At 41.7% G+C, this 23416-nt stretch overlaps 1 protein-coding gene across 1 annotated transcript in view; it reads right to left on the reverse strand.

Annotated features, from left to right (window-relative positions):
- Window positions 1-22589, reverse strand: part of FNDC1 (fibronectin type III domain containing 1) — a 44823-nt gene extending 22234 nt beyond the window's left edge. The window contains exons 1-11 of the mRNA XM_074818665.1: window positions 22388-22589; window positions 20613-20711; window positions 18671-18785; window positions 17372-17559; window positions 16594-16701; window positions 13117-13305; window positions 9966-12311; window positions 8069-8190; window positions 6184-6295; window positions 4828-5205; window positions 16-81 (exon numbers count right to left, since the gene is read on the reverse strand). Of these exons, the coding sequence (XP_074674766.1) occupies window positions 16-81; window positions 4828-5205; window positions 6184-6295; window positions 8069-8190; window positions 9966-12311; window positions 13117-13305; window positions 16594-16701; window positions 17372-17559; window positions 18671-18785; window positions 20613-20711; window positions 22388-22589 (3925 nt within the window). The remainder of the gene's footprint in view (window positions 1-15; window positions 82-4827; window positions 5206-6183; window positions 6296-8068; window positions 8191-9965; window positions 12312-13116; window positions 13306-16593; window positions 16702-17371; window positions 17560-18670; window positions 18786-20612; window positions 20712-22387) is intronic.
- Window positions 22590-23416: the final 827 nt, after the last annotated feature.

The raw sequence follows: 23416 nt of genomic DNA on the forward strand, positions 1-23416 counted from the left end.
ACAGTTAAACAGTACCATCATCATATATCACATATGCCTCTGGAGTTGCTGTCACATCTGAATCCAGTCCTGAAAATGTATCTATTGAAGGAGAAAAAAAAAAATACAATAAGATTTCAATGGTCTCATCCCTACCCTCCTAGTAAAATACTTCTGGAATAAAGTTTAAAATAAAAATCTTTAGCCAGTTGATTTGCAAAGCAATAAGATAACTGCTTAGTTTCCAAATAACACAGTGACAGTCCACTTGGCATATTTAGAGTAACAGATGAGTGGCTAACTGCAGTAGCCAGGAGTTTTGCTGCGGGAAAACGGGTTCAGCGCTGCTACTCAAAATCAAGAGTAATGCACCTTCCAGAAGCTCTGCTCCAGGCTCAGCAGCTCTGGAGCAAAGGCAGGCTGCCAGCAACCGCGTAACACTCAGGTCAGGATTTGACAACGTTTTATAGTCTCAGAAGCAGCAACTGTGAGAAATTCATATGAAAAAACCAACCAAGCAGCTGAAATAAACTGAAAACTTCTATTCAACTATTTCTGCATGGGAATAAAAATCAAACAACCCACAGAACCATGACATTTACAGACTGTGCCTATGCTAGTAAGTAATGCAGCCCAAAAGGAATGGATTTGTAGAATGAAGTAACTGGTGCTGGATGTTCTGGGGTTTTACTTTGCACTAGCTCTAGTCTGATCCTGTGGACTGAATGCTTATTACAGGCTGGGGCACATACGTGTCATCCTGCAGAACTGCTTCGGCTTTAGTTTCATCCAACAGGAATTCAGTTTGTGCACACTGAGATTGCTCCATGATGCAAATGAAAGCATAGCAAGAAGAGATGACTGTGAGGTGCACATCAAAAACTCTCCCCAATCCACCCCAAAAACCAATGCAAATGCACCCACAGGCTTCCCAGATGCCCATGCCTACATATTATCTCAGTATCTCTGCAAGTCATGTATCCAGATACATCAACCATCAAGTACCTCATCTTGTGAATTCTGGCAAGGGCTTCCCTGCACACTCTGAGAAATGCATTTCTCCATGTTATTCAGGGAAGCCAAAACAGTACACAAAGCTCAGATTAGCCATGAAAAGCAATGCAAACAAAACAAAAGCATTGTGCTGGAACCCACTGCAGGTACACTCAGAAGTCTTCAGTGAAATGCCAGGGCTGGGGAGAGGCCAGTGTGTGAAAAAAGGCAAGAGAAAGACAGCTTGGACTTCAGGATACTACACAGAAACTGGTAATGTTCCTGCAACACTTGATATGAAAGCAACAATGTTATTTTTACTAAGCCAGTAATAGAAACAATGCAAAATTTCAACTGCCAGTGTCAGTTCACATATATACAATCTGAATGTTACATTTTCATTTTGCAGGGTTTTTTTATTTAGAACCAACAATTATTGTACAAGACTGATTTTTTTCCTACTACAATAAGGTTTTTTTAAATACATAGTAGTGATTTTAATGCCAAAATAAGCTTTGAAAATACAGGAAATGGGTTAATTCTTGTCAGACTTTCATCTAGCAAAATCTGACATTTTCTCATGGTAGACTTCTGCAGCCACTCATCAAGAGATCGTCCACTTGGAAGCTACTTGACTTCTCTGAGGGTAGCCAGTGACAAAGTAGATCCTTTGCTGAATTCTGCAGATCTTCTTACCACAGTTAGCCAGCATCAGCCAATGTCTGTAATGTAGGCACTTACCTTTGACTATATCCAAGTAAACAAGAGGCTCAGATATGCAGAAATTTGAAGTCCTTCATGTGAAGTTTTCAACTCATTCACACATATTAGCTAGTCAGCCTTTGGCCTATGTACAATCCAGCAAAAACAAACGTTATTTTCTATTTTTGTACTTGTTCGGTCTCTTCTACTTCACTGTCTGTGCTTCTTTAGTATTAGCTGTGGCATGGCGATGATAGGGGTACTTCCCAAAAGACCTCTCACTTTATAATTTTCTGTATATACATACATACACACACCAACCAGCTGCAGTTCTCCAGCTTGCTTCATCACCCTTCACCGCAGCTCTTCAGTGAACCCTGCCTGTACCAAATGAGGCCAAGTCTTGCTATGACCACTTGACATAGACTTTTGGCATCTGTAAGGACGGCACACTGCAACCATCACTTGATTTTATCACATGTAACACGCGGTTAAGACTCCACCTTTTTTCTCCTTGTGAGTTTATGAAAAAAGTTTAGCTGATTTCACTGACAAATCATGCTTGTGTGGCCAAACCCCTTTGTGAAAGTTAGAGAGTGCTGAATCTAGTGAAATGTTGACAATAAATTCTGCTGGGTCGAGCAAAAATCCTGCCAGAGAGTAAGCAAATTTGCCAAAGCTTAAGTAGAATGTTTGGCGGTGGGTTTTGGCACTTGCAGACCCCGACTGTTTGTGAGTAAAGCACTTAGCAACAAATATCAAGCTTTGGCAGAAAAAGTATTTCATTAAATGATCTGGAGTATTTTCCAGACTCAGATTAAAGGGAAAGACAACACAAAAATATGATTTGAAAATGGTCAAGGGAAAACTGCATTAAATGTTTTGATAGTTCAGGCAGTAGTTGTTTATCCCTCTTGAAACAGACACTGCACTTGTTAAACAAAACCAGCCATCATTAAATAAATACCACAAAGATGCTTTCTTTTCAGGCAAGTTCCTCTGTGGAACAGGCAGGTTGTTTTGCTGCATTTGTCAAATGTTGAGGCAGGTCACCAGGATTTAAAAAAAAAAAAAAAAAGATCAAGAAAATCCTAATAATTACTCTTCAGAGAAACTTTTGTAATTGCAAGGTAGGGACTAGTATTGCTCAAGCTATATACCAGGTAAGAAGTAGAAATCTAGCACCATCTTTTCCATTCACTCTTCCATTGTGATGCATTTGTAGACATACTGTCAAAATGCCAGTCAGTTTAGGAGTGATTTAAGGGCCACTGAACATGAAGCCTGTATAAAAAACTAGTTTTCATTCATGCCTCTAACAAAGGTCAAGGATTCAGCAAGTCCATCTGGTAGAAGGCGAAAAACCCAAGCAGAATGTTTTAAAATGTTCATAAAAATCACATGAAAATTCCCCAGCCCACAACTCTGCTAAAAATAATACTGCAAAGCTTTTTGCTTTTCAGCTTCTGGAGTCTACATTCACATTAACCCCAGCCATATTTCATGAACTCTTACTGTTCTTACATGTATTCTCAAAAGAGGTCCTTCAGGTATCAAACAGCATAGGCCAAAGACAGAAAATATTACAGGATATAAGCGACATTTAAGCTAAGCAAAAGCATCTGGTGGGAGTGGGAGAGACTCTACCAAAAATCACAGTCCCCTTTAGGCAACTTTGAAAATACCAGGGTGACTATATATAACAATCTTTGTAACACTTTTGTAAATACAATTAAAAACAATGAAAGCACTAAAGGGAAAACCAAAAATCTTCAAAGAAATACTTGATGGTAATTTTTATATACATATGTCTGTGTGTGTACACATCCATGCATATGTGCATATGCAAGCACACTTCTATAAATACACACTGTCAAACATGGGGCTAGTCGTTAGGTAAATATTAACACTAAAAATCATCGTAATTCCACCTGGACAAGGCGCTAACATCTCTGACTCATTACTTACCCAGTGTAGCTGGTAAGGGAATTATCAGTCTTCTGCTTCTGAGATCCTTTCCAAAGATGCCATCCTGAGACTTGCTGTGAGTTGCTGAAGCAACATCCTTCCATATCTCTGCACCCTTCAAAGTGATAGTTCAGCTTCCTAGGCCATGGCTACATGACCTACTTGTAAATCTACTTTGGCTTCAGAGATACAGGTGTATGGGGGAAAGGTAAGGGGGTTTCATTATCCGTTAAAACTCACTACTCCAGTTGGCAGCTGTCTGACTTGCCAACCTGTTGTTTAGGTTATGACCATGCTGCTACTGCCCATTTGTAGACTGATTTGGGGACTACCTACAAACGGAAAGGATAAGGACTACCATGGTGCTCCCTGACCTAGTTTTGCAAAATAAGCAACTAACTGGTTTGCAATGCAACATTCAGGTGATGAAAGAGTAAAACATGGTAGGAACAGACTCAGTGCCCTAAGACTCTAGTGCATTTATACTTGTTTACTTTGGATTTCAGTTTGGCACCACATTATAAGCTTGTATAACTGCAACAGGGAAATAATGTTTTCATTTTTTCAAATATATTTTCAGATGAGAAAGAAATTAGTGTACAAGTCTCTGCCTTATCTGTGCAGAGCCAGGGTTGTCTTTCCCCAGCTTCATCCATGCTGTGCTACATTCCTGCTAGACAATCTCTATCTCCGAGGGCTGGCAAGAGAACAAGAATCTCATTTTGCAAAAGCTGGTTCCACCATGGCTCAAAAGAGAGACTTTTCAGAATTTATTGTGAGAAAAGAGCATAAAACAGTCAAAATGTATAGTGCCTTCAGGTCCTTCCCTGGCCTGAACTCAAGTGAGGACTTCCTTATATGTGAGTGCTTTGGCTACAAAATTACTGCCCATACTTCTGTTCACATGCGTGAATATATGTGACAAAACTGGTTCCAACACAAGGTAAGAATTTTACTGAAATCAACATACTTCCACGAAAAACTTCCACTTTGAGGAAAGTTGATATTTTCCAATTAAAAACCTTTTAGCATCCAAACCCTTCTTTAGCTGCTCTAATCTCAGCTCCTACCTTATCACATGGACCAAAATCTTCAGAGGCAGATTCTTTTCCGCTTTACATTTGTGTAACTGCGCTGTACAAATAGCACAACCAAAGAAGTTCAAACAGCACAAAAGGAAGTTACCTTCTGCATTGCACTCTGGCAGGCCATCAAACCCCAGCAGCAAGTTGCCCTCATCATCGTACTGTCCATAGGTGCCTGGAGGACAGGTTGGGGGGGGCTTCTCAGTGGGTGGTTCAGTGGTGGTTGGTTCAGGAGTGGTGGTGGTAGTTGTAGCAACAGTTGTTGTAGTGGTTGTAGTTGTTGTGGTAGTTGTTGGGGGTATTGTTGTAGTAGTAGTTGAGGGAGTGGTTGTTTTCTTAATCATTTCAAGACCAATCAGAGGTTTCCCTCCAAGGCTTATTATTGGTTTATCTTGTGCACTCGCTACAGGTTTACTAAATCTGCCATGTCCAAACAAAGGTAATCCATCAGGACTCACCATTGGGGCACCCTTTTCATCTAGGAGAGAGAAACAAAACAGAAAAAACCCCATCACTATTAATCCATTTTGGGCTTATAGCATGGTATTTATCGATAGTAGATATCACAAGAGCACTGAGAGTGTGGTTCAGTACTAAGCTGACAGAGAAGGTTGTTATCTAGGAAAGAGTCATGGCTAAGGAAGCTGGAAAATGGTTCAGAAGAACCTCAGATAAACCACAGTGGTGTTCACTTTTATCGGCTGTTTGATAACAGGAAGACTGCAGGGAGGTTTCATTCAGAATCACAATGTAGAGACAATGCCTGCATTTAATTGAAGTCAGTCTTGTAATTGTTGATGAAAGGTATGATGAACTGCTCCCCAATGTCAAACATGTGCAAGGAAAAACTGGGATGAGCTGGTGAGATGCTGTCACTGCAGATAAACTTTTGTGCCAAATTCTGGATACTGCAAATAGTCATGGCAACCAGTTTAGCAGCAGGCACTGAATTTGCATTCAAGAAATCTATACAGGTGGACTGATATGCAAACAGCAGCATTTTCACAGATCACACACGGGGTTTTTTTACTATTTGTGGTCAGTTTCAGAAGAAAAAATAAAATAATCACATACATATGGCTGGTACAGTGCTAGTGGTGGGGAATAATTACTTCTATGTATACAAAGACAGGAGTCAAATGTATACAAAATTGTATACAAATAAACAGGAGTCAATCCTTATCCTAGCTCAGTTCTGCAGTCCTGTCTAATGCTGATACAAGTGAGACGGATTTGGGTGGTTCTTGCTGCCTCATACTCCAGAGCCCCACAGGATGTTCCAAAGCCTCCCCAGGTCCTGCAACGCGCTGACTGCCTGATGGAGACCTGAGGTACAAGCAGCTCCAAGTGCTTGCATGGGACCTGGGGATGCCTGAAGCATTCAGCAGCTCAAAGACTTGCACCATGTGCACAAAACCTGTAGATTTTTTTCTGTAAGAAGGAAGCTGCCACTTACCAACAATTGTACGTCCATCCCCTCCTAATTTCACTCGGAGAGGGTTGCCTTGGGAATCTTGGAGGTATTTTCCTTCAACATTTAACACTAGCCCTCGGTCAAGATCTACAATCTAAAAGCAATAGATGGACTCAAGTTTAGCTAACACAAGAGGAGCTAAAATGAAATTTCACAGCAACAGAAATCTTGGGGAAATTCAGATGCTAAGTGTGATGTTCAGGAATAACTACAACACCCACAGACTTTTAAAAGTGAGTCACTAATTGTATAGTAATCACTGAAAAACAACTGCTGAAGAAAGCAAATCCCCAGGAGCTGGGCTCCAGAGCTGCACAACAATCATATCATCTACTGTAGCTCTCATGTGCAAAGGAGCAACTCCCTTGATTTTCTTGGGCTGCACAACTCCTAAGGTGGATTCCTGCAATACTGATTTGAGTATGACCTCAAGACCTTTTGAAAACAGGATTTAAAAGCATGTCTCCTAAACAAAGAAAAAGAAAAAAATAAACTAGTTAATTTAGATTGAAAGAGCAGTGAAAACAAAGTAGCTAAGATTTTAATTGGGGTAGGAGACTGAAGAAAAGCCTCTGTCTCATAAAACAAATCTGTCTGAGAGCCTGGATGGAATTCAAGACGTAACTGTAGTTAAAGTCCAGTCCTTGTTGCTATTTCAACCCAAAATAGCTGAATTGTATGCTGTTTTAACCTGAGGTAACAGACACTGAGCCACAGAACACAAAAATGCAAAAGGTGCTGGGAGAAAACTGGGAAGAGAACTTGAGCAGCAGTTCCAGGTTGGCAAGACAGACTTACATTTGGTGATGGGGAAAAGGCTGTAGCAGGAGGGACAGGAGATCATGAGATCAGTCTCTGAAGCCCTCCAGGCCCCAGATGTTGACATAGAACCTCTTGATTTACAAGGTGTTTGTCCTGCTTGCAGCAATGCCCTTCTCTCGTGGGGTTGAGAGAGACGCCCCACAGCCTCCCAAGGACCTTTTCAGCCCACTTTCCAGAGTCTATTTAAAGGGCTTTGGGTATGCTTTTTGAAATGCCTCCCTTGAATGTGACATACCTGATGAACCTTTTTATGTTCCTCTAATGCAAACACTGAGATTGAAGAGGCCATAAAATAAATGTCTTTATGTGTCATGCTGTGTGTGACCAGCTCTACAGATGCCAGGGAGGATGGTCACAGTCTCCTGCTGCTCAGCATTTGGACGAACACACAGGAAACACCAGTTCCTTCCCTGCATTGGTCGGTTATAAACTCACTGCAAAGGATTTTAAAAGACAAGGTCTGGGCATGTAGGCACCTAGTGGGGCTTTCCTATCAATGGCATCTGAGATCATCTGAAAATATCACTGGAAACATGTCTGTACAAGTGGCAAAATGCTTAAAGATACCTATGTATGTACATTTAAAGCACTGTGACATTTACGGAGTAACTTTACATTTCAATACTCTTGTTCACGAGCTTCAACCTGGAGTGTGAGTCTGGGAGACGCATTGCTGAACACGTCTTTCAGAGGAGCTATCCCAGGTAGTCCCCACTAACACTGCACGGCAGACAAGCCCTGTGTCACTGAGGACCGTAAGTCCCACTGACTTTGAGGAAAAAAATATTTCACTAAATTCATGGGAGCAATGCTATAGTTGAAATTCAAGCCATCAGGCTTTAAATCAGACATTTAAAATGTTCAAATAATGAAATGCAGAATTTCACACCAGATTTCAATGAAACAGTGGAAACCAGATCGCTAAGTAAAACCTCACTTTACAGCTTCATTGACTGAGGACACTGTTCTCCTTTCTTTTCTTAATAAAAATGTAAGTACAATAAAAGGTTAAAGCATCTTGAATTTGGAGAGAAGGTCACCCTACCCACTTTGTTCCTTGAGGGCCATTGATTACTCTCTGTCCACTTGGTTTTCCATTATTACCAGGTATTATTTTTCCATTTCCATTTCCATTTTTCGTTGTAAGATTGGGTCTGCCGTTGTAACCTGAAACGGAGAAGAAAATACTATTCTGAAGAAAGCTGTGCAACCTACAAACCACATTTTAAAATGCAAAGAAATGCATTTTCAGACTGATCTGGTCATAAACGAGCACAGAAAGAGCCCTCACCACACTTGGCAAACCAGGCATTTAATTTCTGCTTGGAACAACTGTTGTGACACTGTCAGATCCCCACAGCTGACACAAGCATCTGAAATGGTTTCTCCTGAAAAGGTTAAACACTCATGGTTTGTTTCTACCATGTTTATTTGGTCTCTTTATTCCCTCTTGGTTTTTTAAGAAAGCAAGGCAACATTTCTAGATGGCACTACAGCCATTAAAATGTTTGTGATCTTTGTAAACATTTAAGGAGTGGGAAGAGGGAAGAAACCATTATTAAACACAACGACTTGTTCAATCCTATCCTTATACAAAGCTGTAGTGATTAACTGCAGGAAAGGAGAGAGGGGATGAGAATTACCTCTTTATTTTTTTTTAAACCTGTAAAAGGAAGGACTCTCCTTCTCTCGCTGAAAAAACACTGGTACACAGAGGCACACTCAGCTCAGAAGTGGAGAAGCAGTGGCACTGAGCTGCAGGCCCCCCAGGTCAAAAAGGGCAGAATTTTTCAAATCCTAGCTCAGAGACATGCCTCCAGAAAAATATATGAAAATATATACCTATATTAACTGAAAAAAAAAAATACATTAGCTGAACACTCCTCAGCTATTAACTTCCCAATTGCATGGCTAGCAGTAAGCTGGTACACAACCTCCACGGAGAAATCTGTTCTTTCATGCCATGCATCTCATCCTCCATGGTATTATTTAAGGTCCACTCCCACCTTAAAGCTCTGCAAGCTGGTAGACCTCTACACAACATTGAATCTGACTAAAACACAGCAAATACAATAGTCCAGCCTGACTGAACAAAACATTGTTATCTACATATAGCGTAGAAGGTATTTACTAAAACACTGAGGTCACTCAATGCTATTTTGGATGTCCATGCATTGGAGGGAGAAAAATTATTTCTACCTAGCAAAGTCACTGAGACTGGGATTCTCCATAGGTGACATGGGAAATTAATACGTGACACACCTCGATGTGTAGTGGACCCTCTGTTCTACCACTCAGGGTCAGCAGATATTCTGCCAGAAAGAAAGCCTCTAACATTTGGGGTAAATCAGAGCCATAAAGTTATCAGAGGGCCTGACTGTGATGTGAGCAGTCCTCAACAGGAATGTGAATCCCTGAGCTGCCACTTAAAAAAAAGAGGAGAAAAAAGAAAAAAGGCTTAAAAATTAATTAAAGAAAACAGAATGCCAGGACATGATGAGGAAACACCTTACTACCTAGGCGTGGTCAAAGTAGCACTATATAACCTACAAAAGCTTTTAGTAATCCATATGAAGAAGAGCAATATACCTGAGAAGTTGTCATATTCTGAGTACACATGTACTTTCAGTGAGCATTCAGTGAAGTCATTGTTCAATAAGGAACATAATCCTTTTTCCAATTTAGCACCTATCTCTGTCATCTCCTCTGTGGATCATGGGATCCTGTGAGGATCAGACCACAGGACCAAAGGTCTGGGGTGCCACATTACACCAATTAGCCCATGTCCTCAAGAACTGGGCTCCCTGAGAACCACCAAAATAAAAATAAAAATACATTATACTAAATAACTGAACGTGCATTCTGATGGAGGACTTTTCATCTAACTGCTGATCTTAGGAAAAACACAGTCCAGTGAGATTACTACGACAAAGACAAGATACCTTGTCTATAAGGAGGTCTAACAAATTGCCGTTGGGAAGGGTTCCGTAGCCTCGAGTTCAACAGTCGCTGGCGAGGGGACAAAGTGGAAGAAGAAACTGTTGGAGAAACAGTGTGTGTCATGATAGATGCAGAAGAACGTGGCCAGACAAAGCTTGGTTTAGATGGGGTATGTTTGTTAGAGGACTGAGTAATCCGTGATGCTATGGCGGAACTTCCTGGTGACTCAGGAGAAGATATTTTTAATGTTGGGGTTTTTTCCTTCTCTTCCTCTTCAGAGCTTACTTTGTGAGGTAGAAGAGTGTCCATAGATTTCCTTTTATTGCTAGTAGTGTCATCGTATGTGTTCTTGTTACCTCTAGAAACAGAAGGGGACCATTTTTCTGCCAAAGATGTGGGTTTCTCTTCCATTTCTTTCTGATCATATTCACTGTAATAATCACCCTCTTCATCAGAAACTGACTGATGAGATTTAGATGAAGAGGAGGAAGGAACTTTTTGAGGAAGTTCAGTTTTGGACATTTTTGAGGGCAACAGGCTATATTTTTTGTCTGTTTGGGACTCTGTTCTTGTAGCGACCCTTGAGCGAGCAGGTAATGAAGGACGAGCTTGTCTCAAAGAAGTGGATGACAACCTTGGATTATAGCGGTTGTCTTTTGCTGTATCACTGGCAGAACTGGAGGATGGCTGAGTAAGTTTTGGTTTGTAGGAAGGTACCTGAGAACCTGGCTGCTGTTGCTTTGATAGAGATGAACTTGAGCTTCCCTGAGAGAAAGATGCAGGTAATCCCCTAGAAGAGGACACCTTTTTAGGAAACACAGGGTGGCTGCTTGCTCTGTCACTTCCTTCTGTTACATCCTCATCATCACCTTCCTGCAATTCTTCATTACTCTGGGATGAGACGTGAGATGGGAGGCGACGGCCCCTTGAATGTAGTAAGGAAGGACTGGTTTGTGCTCTCTGTGGATGCTCTGAGTGAGAGGTCTTCTCCAATGGAAGATGAGAAGGGAACGTCTTTTTAGGTAAAGATACACTTGGTTTTGATCGAGCAAGCATTTCTTTTACCTCTCGACTGTCCTGCTCTTCAGACTTATGTTTGGAAAGAGAAGACTGCAAAAGAGAATGCTTTTCTGGAGCAGCTGCTTGACTTTGTTGTTCTTCTGAGTCAGAGTGGGATGACTTTTCACTGTGTGTGTCTCTGAGGTGAGAATCAGAATCGACCTGAGGATTTCTTCTCTTGGAATAGATTGCTGAAGAAGACTGCCTGGAAGAAGGTAGAGAAGGAAATAAGGGGTTTCCATTTTGTGAGTCCTCCCTATAATTCTTATCAACATCCTTTCTGTCAGATTTGGCACTGGTGGAGGAGCGAGTGTGACCAGAAACAGCAGACCTTGATGAGACTGCCACCGCAGCTAATTTCGAATCCTTCCACGTGCGAGAACTGGAGCCTGAGGGAAGCCTTGTTTGTTGTGACCTAGAATTGGTCTGTCCTGCTCTGTCTTCTGCTTCCTCACTGCCAAACTCATTATGGCTATCATGAGCATGGGAATCTGCTGATTTGGAAGAGGGATGATGTGAATGATCTAGAGACCCAGACCTACTAGGATGGCTTTGGACAACCTCATGAGAGATAGCAGACTGCCGATTTGATGGCAAAGCCAGGCGGCTAGGTTCTGAAGTTTTAGAAGACACTTTCACCGGCATGGTGTCTGGCTTTCTTTCCACACTACCCGCAAGATCATTATTTTTGACAGGCAGAGGATGGGAAGAGGTTTTAGAAGGCACATCAGTGCTGCTTTGCCTCAGTTGCTTTGTTTCATTATCTGTATATTTAGGACCAGACAAGGCAGAAGAGTGTTGTGCTGATGATGGTGGCTCACGTTTCTCTGTGCTCATCTGCCGTGACACCTCTGATGTGTGGGTTCGAACAGAGGTCCTCCCTGAGGCAAGTACAGGGTGGACTGGCCGACTAGGGGACAAGGGTCTAACATTCCTCCTCTGATCCTGGGCTTTTGGTGGCATTGTTGGAGTTTCTTGGGAGGAATCGTGATCATCTGTCACCTCAGTGGATTGGAGATCAGGTTCCAGCTCTCCTGTCTTTCTAGAAGGCAACTGAGATTTACTTAGGACCCCTCGAGTCAAGACTTTATTCTTATATTCAGAAAGAAGACTCTTCTTATCACTAACATTAGGTGAACGAACAGATGACTGCTTAGAGGAAAGCGATGGCTGGACTTTTGAAGAAACAGAAGTTTGAGAAGGAGATGAGACAACAGTCCCAGTTTTTTTAGCCTCTGAATTATCTTGAATATTTGTTTGTTGCTGAGCAACTGACTCCTCATGAGCAGCTGGGGGAAAAAAAAAAGTGTTTATTCACAACAATACAAGAAGCACAAAAAACTCACCAAGCAAAGAAACCAGCCAGATAGCAAGAACAAAACAACTTATGAAAGCATGAGATGACAATTATTTCTGTATTAGCCAGCCTCTGGAGTCTGGCTGAGTAAGTTTTGGGTTGTAGGAAGGTACCTGTGTGGAATTATTGTAGCTTGGGTAAAACATAGAGCAATTAAAATCAAATATCTAAAAGCAGGGACTGCAACATCCTATCAGTGGAATCAAATCTTCAGTAGAGCTTAGTCGTGTTGAGGCATGGTGCTGCATTATCCCATCTGAGGCTGTGGCCCACATTTTTAATTAACTCAGCAAATCTGGTGTCCCCACAACAGCATCTTTTTGGCAAGAAGCAAAAGCAAGGAGTAGTATCTGAGTAAGCCACTCTAAGTGACTTTCAAGAGTGGGAGTTGTCAGGAATAGTGCTACCAAAGACCCAAAGCACTGTATCCTTTAGGCTTTGGATAAAAAGAGCACACAAGTGTTTTCATGCAGGAAATAGAGTGTGATATGCATTTATTTAAGATGTTAAAATGTCCATAAAATGTCCTTTTACATGCTGCAGAGTGATAAACACTTACCTACAAGCATCTCTTTGGACAATATCATGATGAAAGAGCTAACAGAAACGGTATTAAGGAAGTAAAATCCCACAGGTTAGATGCAGTGCAGAGGAAGCTAAGTCAGTAAGAATTAACATAACCAGGACTGAGGCAAGAATGGGTGGACTATGCAATTGGTGCATGGCTCGGTGCTCACCTGCTGGGATGGCGACACTGAAGGCTTTAGACTGAGGACCTGGTCCCCTCCTGTTTGCTGCACGAATTTTGAAAATATAGCGCTCCCCGGCCTGCAGACCATCTATTATGGCTGATGTTGTAGCTCCAGAGTAGGTGATGGACTTTGCTCCAAATGGCTTGAGAGCCGGGGCGTATGAAAGAATGTATTCTGAAATGATTTGGCAGACGGTTGGAAGGAGGAAACTGAAAACAGTCCTGTTTCCAGCGGACAGACTGTATGGGTAGGATGAATTAGAACGTGCATTACTAAAATTAATACACTAGCAATGCACGCCGAGTCAACAGCTGGAGTATAAAGACATGAGAGAGAGATATATACACAGGTATGTAGGTAAGTTGAACATCTGTTCATCTTAACAGACAAAACCAAATCACATCAATGACCTAATGACTGAGACAAAATATGTTAGCTATACCTTCGTAAAAATACATAAGCAACAATGTCCATTAGAGTGAAGTATCACCAAGAGGAGCTGGATGACAGCCGTGTGCACTTCCAAAGAAGGTGTCGGGGACAGGATAAAGTTACAGCACCAACTATTGCATGATTTGGTATGCTGCACCAGGAGACCTTTTTTTTGTTCTCTGAATGAGTCCTCTGAAATGAATACTCTGAAAAAATTAACTGCCCTGAATCAGAAATAACAGAGGAAACCTACAAAGAGAAAACATGTTTGAACACTGCCAGGAAAACATGCACTGTCCTACTACTTGTGGAAATCTAGTCTGAAAGACTGTGCAAATGTTAGGTAGGGCAGATTGCTATGATCAGAATACCTGTGTTGTTATGGCTGATGAACCACGAGCAGATTTTAGACTTCCCAAGAAAAAGAGATATTTTGAACTTACTGATAAGCTATCAGATTTGCAATCAACAACACATGATCCCAAGAATATTATTCCAAAACATAACTTGCTCACAATGGTGGACAACACACAATTGTGTTGCTGACTGTAGCTATGTCCACAGCAAATAAGAATGTTAAAAAGCTTTCTTTCCCACAGAAATTATTTGGAAGTATAAAATGGTGTATTCACATCATTATCATTCAAGACATTAGTATTAAATTTAGGTGACATTGTTCATTACTATTAATTAATTTCTTATCTTACATTTCCAACAGAGACTTGACACAGCTATAATTGTACTGTACTTTTTGACCCTAGTCATGCAAAAGCAATTCTGCTGGTCCACTGTGGTGAAACTCTACCAGCTCCAAAGGCCATATACTCATTCCTCAGCAGTGGTGGAGCCTGAGGGGCATCCCCATGAAAACACCAAGTCACTTACTTTAATCTTGGAAACAATATTATTGCAGTCAAATATAAGTGTTTCCAGCTGAGTCTTTGCTTAGAGGGGTTTTAGCTGTAATCTACAGGCCAGTAGGTAAAATTCATGCCTGGATGATTGAGGTTCTTATTCAGAAAAGATACTTCTACCAGGAAATAACAGCACTGTATATTGCCAAATGGTAGCAATAGCACTCCTGTCCAACAAAATCAAAATCTAATATACTGTGCTTAACTATAGCCAGGGTCAAACACCACTGCTGAGAGAGCAAAGGAAGGTCTTATTGCCACTTAAGAAACTCGCCCTGCTCTCACTTTCCAGTTTAGGATTACTGTGGTACCTGTGCTCTGTATTAGCTTTCTGTATTGAGAGAAATTTCACCCCTATAGGAATAATTGTAGGCATGAAGAGGAGTCTTCCCATTAAACTCCCAAGGAGTACAGGTAAGATTTCAGCCTTGTGCAGGCTTCCTTTTCTTTTCAATCCTCTGTAAGAGGCACAGGTATCGGACCAAAGCAGGATTTTGAAAATAAAATTCCAAGGGCTGCCAGTTTTGCCTCTCTACACAAAGAAACACAATAATACTTGAGGAGTCACAGTGACGTGATGGGAAAATTCTAGAACACAGTAACACTTTTAAAAACATATTTTTTTTTTTTCTGAAAATGAGCCCATATTCATTGTGTTAAGAAATAAGCCATGGATGGATCATCAAAATTGAGGAAAAAAAATCAATATTTTATATGCAAATGCATTTAATACTCAGTTGAAAACAAAAATCAACATATTAGAAGGCATGGTAAGCTTTGGATTGGGTTTTTTTGTTTGTTTTAAGATACACAGGAATTGCTTTAATAGCAGAGGCACTGGTGTAACTTCTGGTAACTCTCAAAAGACTACTAGAGGGCATTTTCTCCCATTACTTTAATATGTGGTATAAATATATAAAAAGACAGGGTTGAAAAACAAAAGGACCAAAAGACAAAAATTCCTGATTACCATGTGCTATGAAAACAACTATGAAGTGCTAATTCAGTGATTTCATTTAGCCAGTATAAATAAAATTTTTGTCATTTATTTAGTTTAAAAATAAGACCTCTCCTGTAATACTTCATACTCAAGAAAAACAATGATATATTAGACACATATAAGTGTTCAGCCCTTGAATATCAGGTATCTTTAAAATTATTGCCTTGGATGAATAATCTAAAGATCAGCAGACAAAAATGGACAAAGGGCTACAGACTGCTCAAAATTAGGAGCAGATTTGAAATTTCAGATAATGTCCCTGCATGACCCTACTTTAAGAAATAATAATTCTTGGACACAATTGCAGCTCCATTGAAGAAATTGGCAAGACTCCCACTGACTTCAAAGAGGAAGGAATTCTACCACTGCCCTGAAGAACACATAAAGTAGGTCTTGTATGCAGACATGGTGCACTTCCCTCCAGGCCAAAGGTTTTTTTTTAAATTCTGAGATGTTATAGTGCTGATAAGGCACCTACAGAAACTTCTGTAACTTGAGAACACAATCCCATCAACCACTGGAGAATAGGAGCAGCCTGTTCATTTTCAGGGAGAAAAAGGAAAAAAAAAATCCGAGAAAGCTTTTTTTAAAGTCCTATGCAAATAGTAGCCACTGACAAGTTAGCTTTATGACTGTGTACAATAATACTACAGCACACGAGGTTTATGTGTGATATCTGTTGAAATCACTATTTGCACTTGCTTCTTAAGATGAGGCTTTCCTTCCATGATAAACTAGAAATAAAGCACAACATAAACCCACGCGCATTCTTGGCAACTAACCAACTTTTTCTTCTTCACCTAATTGTTACAAATCCTTTGGGAAACTTCCTTCTTGAGTTCCATTTCCACCTGCTTATTAACAGAAGAAGAGATAAACGTGCACATGTGACACCCCAGGAAGCTCTGTGACATCCCAGGCACATGGTGACAATGGCTTCCCAGTGGTGGTGTGGAGACACTGGGCTGGAAACAAGAAAATCTTGCTTGGGTATAAGCCATTAACAAGAGAAAAAATCCCGGCACTGTCAGTGGTTCCAGCTTGCTGCGGAGTGGCAGTCTAGCCTCAAGAAGACCAGATCTTTGAGAAGGTTAAAAACTGACAGTGGTGACTTACCTTTGACTTTTCCTTCACTCTCTGGGAGAGCATCCCAGGATGCTGCTACAGAGGTTGGCTTCCCCTTTAGTGGCCAAACATCCAAATTTTCAGGTGCACTGGCAGGAGCTGTGAAACAGCCATACGTAGAAGAGGCAAGTGAAATCAGCTGACTTACACAGCATACACCTTTTGGTCCTTCTTCTCATAGCAGAAATTCCTATACAGCCTTTTCAAAGATAAATGTGAAGAGCACACACGGCTCAGGTCCATGTGTGCCTGTATTACATCTATCAGACTCCTGTGGTGAAATTTTATTCCATAATTTTAGGAACAGGCTGTCTGCATGAAACTGCTGCTGTGGTTTAGCTGGAATGACACGGTAATTCAGTTGTTATGCACCACTTCCCTGTACCAAAGGAGCCCCACAGCTTCTCAGTGGTGGAGGCAGAATTTAAATTTGCTGTCCACAGAGAAAAACAGCAGCCAGGCTGCTCCTCCCAAAGAAAGGGGCACACCCAGCTGCAGGGGTTCAAGGTACTGACCCATCCCCCAGAAATACCCAAACCATCTCCCCCTGTTCTCACCGTGCCACAAGAGCAGCTGTTCTTGTTGTACCACAAGAGCAGCTCCCAGAGCACTGCTGCAGGGAGGCAGGCAGCAGCACAGAGGCTTTTCCTATGTTCCCAACCCTCTGCTGCCCCAGGTAACCACTTATTCTGGATTTCCCTCAAGTCAGCCTATTTCACAGCTCAAACCCTAAGAGTTGTGTTATGTCAAGGACGTTTTGAATACATACCTGCCTCTGGGGTCCGTTGGTAAACAGACACGCTCCATTTGCCTTCCTTTTCTCCCTCCAAGATTTGGACGGCAAACTCGTACATGGTGTCCGGCACCAGATTCTCCACCAGCGCCCGTCGGTTGGACACCTGCTTGTAATCCCACCTTGCCGATTCGCCCTTTTCCCGATAGCGAACACTGTATTGCCTGGGATCAGAAACACACAAAGATAAAAAATTCACATGTCAAAACCTAGCATTAGCAGAACCAGAGAGGAACAGGGCTGCTCTCCCCAGATGCAAACAACAAAGTACCACCATCACCAAGAGCCAGCATCTTTTAAGCAAACATTTGTGCCTTCCTCTAACTGAGTCTGATTGCTTTCACCCCAAGGGACGGATCACTCTTTCCAGCCTCTTACTCAAAACGCTCCCTGTCCTGGGGGGGAAGCTGCGGGGCTTTCCGAAACAAGCCAGGCATCCCAGGGGGCTCCACACCACCATCTCACCGCCTCATGGCCATCCATGAGCATGGCTGGATGGCTGGGAGCCCCTCACTCCCAGAGCAGCAACAGCAGCTCAGTTCCCACATGTCTGCCCAGATAACTGCTTCCACAAGGAAACTGAAAACATCTAAAATTACCACTTCTCCTGCTGTGCCCCTCGGGGTGTTTTAGTGTCGGGTTGCACAGCCCTTCAATGTTCCCAGGCTGAGCAACAGAGTCCAGCACTTTCAAACCTTTGGCAGTTTCCAACCCGTTTCTCTGTTTATTTTGGTCTCCAACTGCTGCGGCATGCTGATGCAGGGGCACTGATGGGCATCTTTCCCACTGCAGTCATGCTTCCTTCACCTGCCATAGGGTCATCTCAAAGCTGTAGTCTTCTCTTGACAATCCAACTCAACACCTCACCTCTGTGGGTTGTGCCCTGTTCCCCATCCCATCTTTTCCCATGCATGCATGGGGATTTTCTGACCATGGTGATATACCAGCATTTGAATAGGGAAATATCCCTAGCTGGTGCTGATGACATTTCAGAAAGGATCCAAACCCAGTCATCCAGCAGTTACACAGACCTCTAAATATTGGAGACCAGGGTGCAGGGAGTCAAGGAGGATACATCACCCCACATCCACCCACATCAGGTTTTTAACAACTTCTCTGAAGCATCCCCTACCAGCCATTGTCATAGGGAGGGATATGCAAATTCAATTACTCTCATAGCCAACTGTAATTAAATAAACGCAAAAGCAATCAGCAGTGCATTGTCAGCAGTTCACCTTCAGTATTGCATTCAGAAAAGAAAACAGGGCTAACTACCTATTCGCTGCAACCTTCTGTTTTTCATACAGTGGGTCCGTCCAAGCAACGAGCACAGATTGAGAGGACATAACTCGAACAGTTATGTCTTGTGCCACCTCCACCTCTTCCTCCTCTGAAATGGCAAAACAAAATAGCATATCAATAACAACATCGGAGTTCTCATATAAAACAGTAACTGTCTTCAACTGACGTTATAACGTGCACACAGCAGAGATGAATAACAAATACAGCTGTAGTGGAAAACCAAGTACATTGATTACTGATGGTACCCCACGGAAACATAATTTCTTTTGATAGTTGTTTGCTTACAAGACCAGAGTACTAATATATTCTACAGCCCTTCAATATTCTATCAGTCCCCAAACTGTCACCTACAGCAAATGTCTTATTAACATACTGACATTCACTGTCTCTGGCAAACTCACTGCTAGAGCTACCTGGAGAGCAGAAATCTTGCCTTATGAAAAATTTTGAGATTTCAAAATTTGGTTTCATTTTGAAGGGCAATAAAATCAGGGACTGTCAAAAATTCTTCACATAGAGAATTCCTGCATATTTTACATTTTTGAGTGCTTCAAACAGGTTGTTTGAATTCAGCTTTTCATTTTTTATGGTATATAAGACAAAAGTAAAAAAAAGCTTTGAAAGAAAAAAACAAAATCATTGAAGTTGGCTGTTTTGACGTATCAGAATATCTTTTGCAAATAATTTACAAAACTTTAAAATTAAGTGAAACCAATTTGATTTTTTGAGGTTTTTCATTTTGATGAGGTTCCTTTTTCTATCTGTCCATCTTTTTCCAGTGTAGTCTACCTACAGCCTCATGAAGAATTTATTACTTTTCCTATTAGTGTCACAGCGACTATTTCCAAGTCTCCCAGAGGCACAGAATGCACAAGGTGCAACTTTCCAGCCCCAGTTTTACAGAAGAGTAACACTGGAAAAATATCAATGTCTCAGGAAAAGAAAGAGGACAGTAAACTCTGGAGTATGATTTCATTCTCCAGGGACCTTAGTCATGTATGACTGAAGTCCAGGGAAAGATTGCCCTTCTCTTCAGCAGGTGGCATGTTACCCCAAAACCCAGCACTGCCCACACAAAAGGCAAGCAGCACAGAAGCACATTTCACTTTTTCTAAACAGGTTTCTAATTTCTCAGACAATTCCAGGTTTTCCAAGCCAAACAGCTACTACACAAAAATGGCTGAGAAGACCCATCTACTACTCACAAGTGACTTAGGGGACATACTCACAAAGTTTTGCAATGGGAGCACCTGAAGAGAGAAAGTGAGCGCAAGCATCACCTCACCAGAAAAGGTGCGATGTGGGACTTCAATACACCATGGCTGTCAGTTCTGACAAAGGTGTTCTCTATCACCATCAAAATATCCAAAACACTCTGTCACCCCCACGGCATTTTCATCCCAATGCGAGGGGGAGAGAAAGTAGTGCTGGCATGGAGATGACTCAGAATCTCACTCATCCTTTTTAACCTTGGCAGCAGTATGTAATGCCTTCTTTCCCAAAAAAAGTGAAAACTTTTGCTGACCAGGTTTAGGCTTCTGGAAATCAACCCTTCAGAAAAGGGGGTGGAGATCTGACAAGAAGGCATACTATTGTGGAGGTCCTGGCTTTGATTTAATCAACTCTTCTTGCAGTGCATAACATTTGCCAGTAGCTAGAGAGGAGGAGATTAAAAAAAAAAACAAAACAAAAAACCCAACAACAGAAACCCAACCAACTCATATCGCAGAGTTGTATCATTTATTAATCCTGCTTGAATTACAGAAGCAATTGGAGACATCCATCAAGCTCTTTAATGCACAGCGAAAAACCTAGCAGCTTCAGCACCAGAAGACTTGCAGTCTAAAAATCACAAAGCTACTTCATTGCATTCAAATGTCTCCATGAATTGACAACAAATGTGAAAGAAACATACCTGTGACTTTTCTTTTAGTTAAAGATGACCTATAGACAGGTTGGCTCCGTCCTTGGGAGCTCCTTGATGGCAGTGAAACCACATGAACTGACTCAGAGGCTGTATAAGCAGGGAAAAAACAGAGGCTTTCCTGTAACCTTTTTCACTGAAAAAAAATTTTAGTCTTTTTCAGGCAGAACTCTGTTTTATTCTTTTTTGAGACACAAAAGGAGAAGCTTACTTGAAAGTTAATTTATTTATAGTCACAGCATTTACGTCAGTTCAATATGCATGCAGTAAGAACGGTAAAGTTGGACGAAGTCCTATATTCTAAGACTGAGTTATTCTCCTGATAATTTGATTATTTAAATAACATTTGTTCTCCCTCTTTAAAAAAACGTAGTATAAAAGTAATGAAAACAAGTAGGAGGTGCTCCTAACCATGTTACATAGTATTTCTCATCAAGATTAAGTTCATTACTGAACTCCCACTAAGTCCATGACAAGATTTCCATTGACTTCTGTACTGCCTGGACAGGCTCTCAACCTGCAGAGCAGTGGTACATACTGGGCATCAAACAAAGAGCAGAGCATCTCCCACACATATGTATTTTGGCCCTGTCACCTTGGCACAGACACCAGAGTGTCTTGGCACCTCCACAAGTGGTGCATAGAAAGATGAAAAAGTGAATACTAGAGAAGGGATGAGAAATTAGTATGAGATTCCTGTTAGGAAAAGGAGGAATGACTGAGAAAGGTGACTGAGGAGTTTGCTCTCTTTGGAGAAACAGAGATAAAGATGTGTGTTTAATACAAAACCCACAAAGCAGAAGGGGAAATAGACATTTACACTGCAAAGCCAGGCATTCCGACAGACGTGTAATTTTGGAATCATCACCCGTTCTGTAAGCCAAGACCAAACTATCTGTGGGACGAGCTTCCAGCCTACAGGAGAGATTTTGAGAAAGAAGCCTAACCTCAAGCAAATGCACCGGAACAACACAGGAGCGAAGTAAGACTTGTAAGTGCAGGCCTAGCACCCACTCAGGCAAGAGGAGCTCAGGCAGCAGGACAGAGATAGGTCAGCCACAACACAGGCAAGTGACACAAATAGTGCAAAGGGAAATGCTCAGACTCTGGGGACATAAAACTGTTGTGAACTCCACTGATACCATTAGATAGGAAATCCTTTAAATCAAGGGCAGGTGACCTAGGGCATGAGTGCAAACCATCACAGCACAGCAGGGTGTGGGACACAGAAGAGGCCAACCTGACTGTCTCAGGAGCCCTTAGTGACCAGGACCTCATGAAGGAACTGGAGAGAACATGGGCACACAAGTGTAACACTCTAGTATGGAGCCCATGAAACAGTTTTAATGGTAAGCATGGATACATTTAATTAAAGCATTAATTTTTTCTCCACCGGCCTGAAGTAACATAGGGACACAAAGTGTAAGAAGAGGACAAGAAACAATGGATTTCAGAGCAGTCCCACTGGATGTAAGGAGAATCTGAGCTATGGCTCTTCTCCCCAGCCCTTCCCTCTGCTATTAATATGAGCAACTTGCACATGATGTCTCTTTAAGCAGCATCAAGTTTGCTACACCTTCTACCCTTGCCATCATATTTTTCTGTTAAGAACATGTTCAGAATGCAATTATAGCGAGCATTTTAATTTATAGGAAGAAGTCATTTTGATGGCTACAACAACACGTGATCTGTGATCACGTAGCAGCTGCAGGGGATTACAGAAGTATGCTAGCTCAGCTAGATGCTATCAGGGAAGTTTGACTCACCTAGTTTTCTTGCTTCCTGGTTTTGTCGTTCTTGCAGCAGTGGAGCATAGCTCATCCTTCGGCTGCTCTCTCCGTACCCACGGAGGTAACCTTGGGATCTGCTGCGTGGACCCCTGAAGCCTGCTCCATAAGGTGGCTTCCACCGAAAAGATAACTTGCCATCTGGAGACTGGGCGCGCACTCTCAAAGGTCTGTTTGGCATGTCCTTCTCTTCAAAAAATAAGCAAACACACACACACACAACCCATCACAGTTATTATGAAGCACATGACATGTACGGCAGCCCACATATGTCTGTTGCAAGCACATCTATTCAATAACATCAGAATAAAGGGCATAATTTTATAATTTTGTTATTTTGCTATAAAACTCAACTGCAGTAACAACAAGTTTTCCAGGCAGGATGTGCAATACTCAATAGTGTCTTTTCCCAGGCTCTCCAGACAGATGGTTGCAAGACACTGAAAGTGAAAACATATCGTAATACAAGGACTCCTGCCAGAAACTGGGGTAGCTTTCCTGTTTAATCTTTTCCTTTTTTCTTTTTAAAATCCCCTTTCCCTAGTTCAGGCACACCAGTACATTATATCTTTGGCAAGTGCTAAAGGTCAGTGTAAAGTGAAGCACAGAACTTTTTCACTATTTTTAAACTTTCTTTTAGAAAGCAATCCACACTAAAAGCAGGTTCTCTTCTCCTAAACCCATCACTAATAGTTCTGTTCTCTGACAGCCTCGCATTTAACAGGACTGTTTTGCACGTGCTTCATCGACTCCCCAAACTCCCATTATACTAACCCTTGAGCATCCAGCACTGTAACAGGTACCTTATGCAAGTCATTTATTTTTACATTTGCTCGCAAGTTGGCAGCAGTCTTTTAAGAAGTGGCACTGATGAAAGGATTACTCAAGCAATCAGTTTTGTTGCTCTGAACAGCATCCCCAGTTTTCACAGCACTCTCCATTGCATATGACCTGCACCAGGCTACTGTGCAGGCTGCAAGCAGAGCAGACAGCAGGAAGGAAGGTGCT

The sequence above is a fragment of the Strix aluco genome, chromosome 3 (genome assembly GCF_031877795.1).
Source record: "Strix aluco isolate bStrAlu1 chromosome 3, bStrAlu1.hap1, whole genome shotgun sequence".
Lineage (NCBI taxonomy): Eukaryota > Metazoa > Chordata > Aves > Strigiformes > Strigidae > Strix > Strix aluco.